The following is a 1,052-nucleotide window of genomic DNA, read 5'->3' on the forward strand; positions in this document are numbered from 1 at the left end:
GAACAGTCCATAGACTCGTGGCTGAACATTCTGACGAGTCTGACCTTGAGAAGGAACAGAAGATGTAGACTCCACAGCTCTTGGTCTACCAGTTGTCCTCTGAGCATTAATGCCTGACCTCACATCTGTAGCAGATTTCTGACCCAAAAGAGGACAAGACTTCGCCATGTGCCCAGGATGATGGCACCAGTAACAAGTATTAGTGCCTGAGAGGCACTCTCCCTTATGCACTCGCCCACATTTACTGCACAATGTAGCAGTTGAAGCACTGCTATCAGAACCACTGGATGTGGGCTTCTTCCAAGTAGAAGCTCATGACTGAGAAGACTGAGTCATCTGGGAAGGCTTTGACCTGCCTTCCATCTTTCTCTTCTGAAAATTCCTCCTCTTCTGAGTTGCCAGCATATCCATTTCTATCTTTCTTGCTCTCTCCACTAAGACAGAGTAATCCTCAATTTCAAAAGGAATGAGAGGATGTCTAATCACATCTTTCAATCCATTCAAGAATCGATTGCACTTCTCTTCAGCATCAGGTATCAGGTGTGGGGCATACCTGGATAACATCGTGAACTCTGCCTCGTACTGAGAAACAGATCGGTCTCCCTGAACCAATCTGTTGAACTTGTCCTGCATCTGTCTCCTGGCTGACTTAGGTATATATCAATCTCTGAATACCTTCACAAACTCCTCCCAGGAAACTTGGCTGCTTGTTCTTTCTCCAAATGTTTGTTCTAACTGACTCCTCCACCACCTCTCAGCCTCGCCATCAAATGCATAAGCAGCCAATGTCACCCTCCTTTCCTCAGGGCAAGACATGCCCTCCAGGATCTTCTCAATTCGCATCAGCTAGTCTTCTGCTTCTATAGGTCCGCCACCTGAAAACAGTGGAGGCTTCATATCCTGAAACAACTTCAGGTTCTTATCCATAGGCCGACCTCCACCTCCACTGCCACTGGCTTGATTTTGGGAAGTCTTAATCATCTGAGTCATCGCTTCCATCATCTGAGCAAATGACTCCATAATATTATTCCTCTGAGGTTCAGCTACTTCTG

General features: G+C 46.4%; 1 protein-coding gene across 1 annotated transcript; it reads right to left on the bottom strand.

The window, feature by feature from the left end:
- Nucleotides 1-312: 312 nt before the first annotated feature.
- LOC110103920 lies at nt 313-843 on the bottom strand. The gene is made up of 2 exons (XM_020832808.1): nt 676-843; nt 313-633 (listed from the first exon to the last, which is right to left on the bottom strand). Exons 1-2 carry the CDS (start codon nt 841-843, stop codon nt 313-315), a joined length of 489 nt encoding a protein of 162 aa, XP_020688467.1.
- Between the last annotated feature and the right edge of the window lie 209 nt (nt 844-1,052).

Source organism: Dendrobium catenatum, unplaced genomic scaffold (assembly GCF_001605985.2).
Source record: "Dendrobium catenatum unplaced genomic scaffold, ASM160598v2 fragScaff_scaffold_697, whole genome shotgun sequence".
Classification (NCBI taxonomy): Eukaryota; Viridiplantae; Streptophyta; class Magnoliopsida; order Asparagales; family Orchidaceae; genus Dendrobium; species Dendrobium catenatum.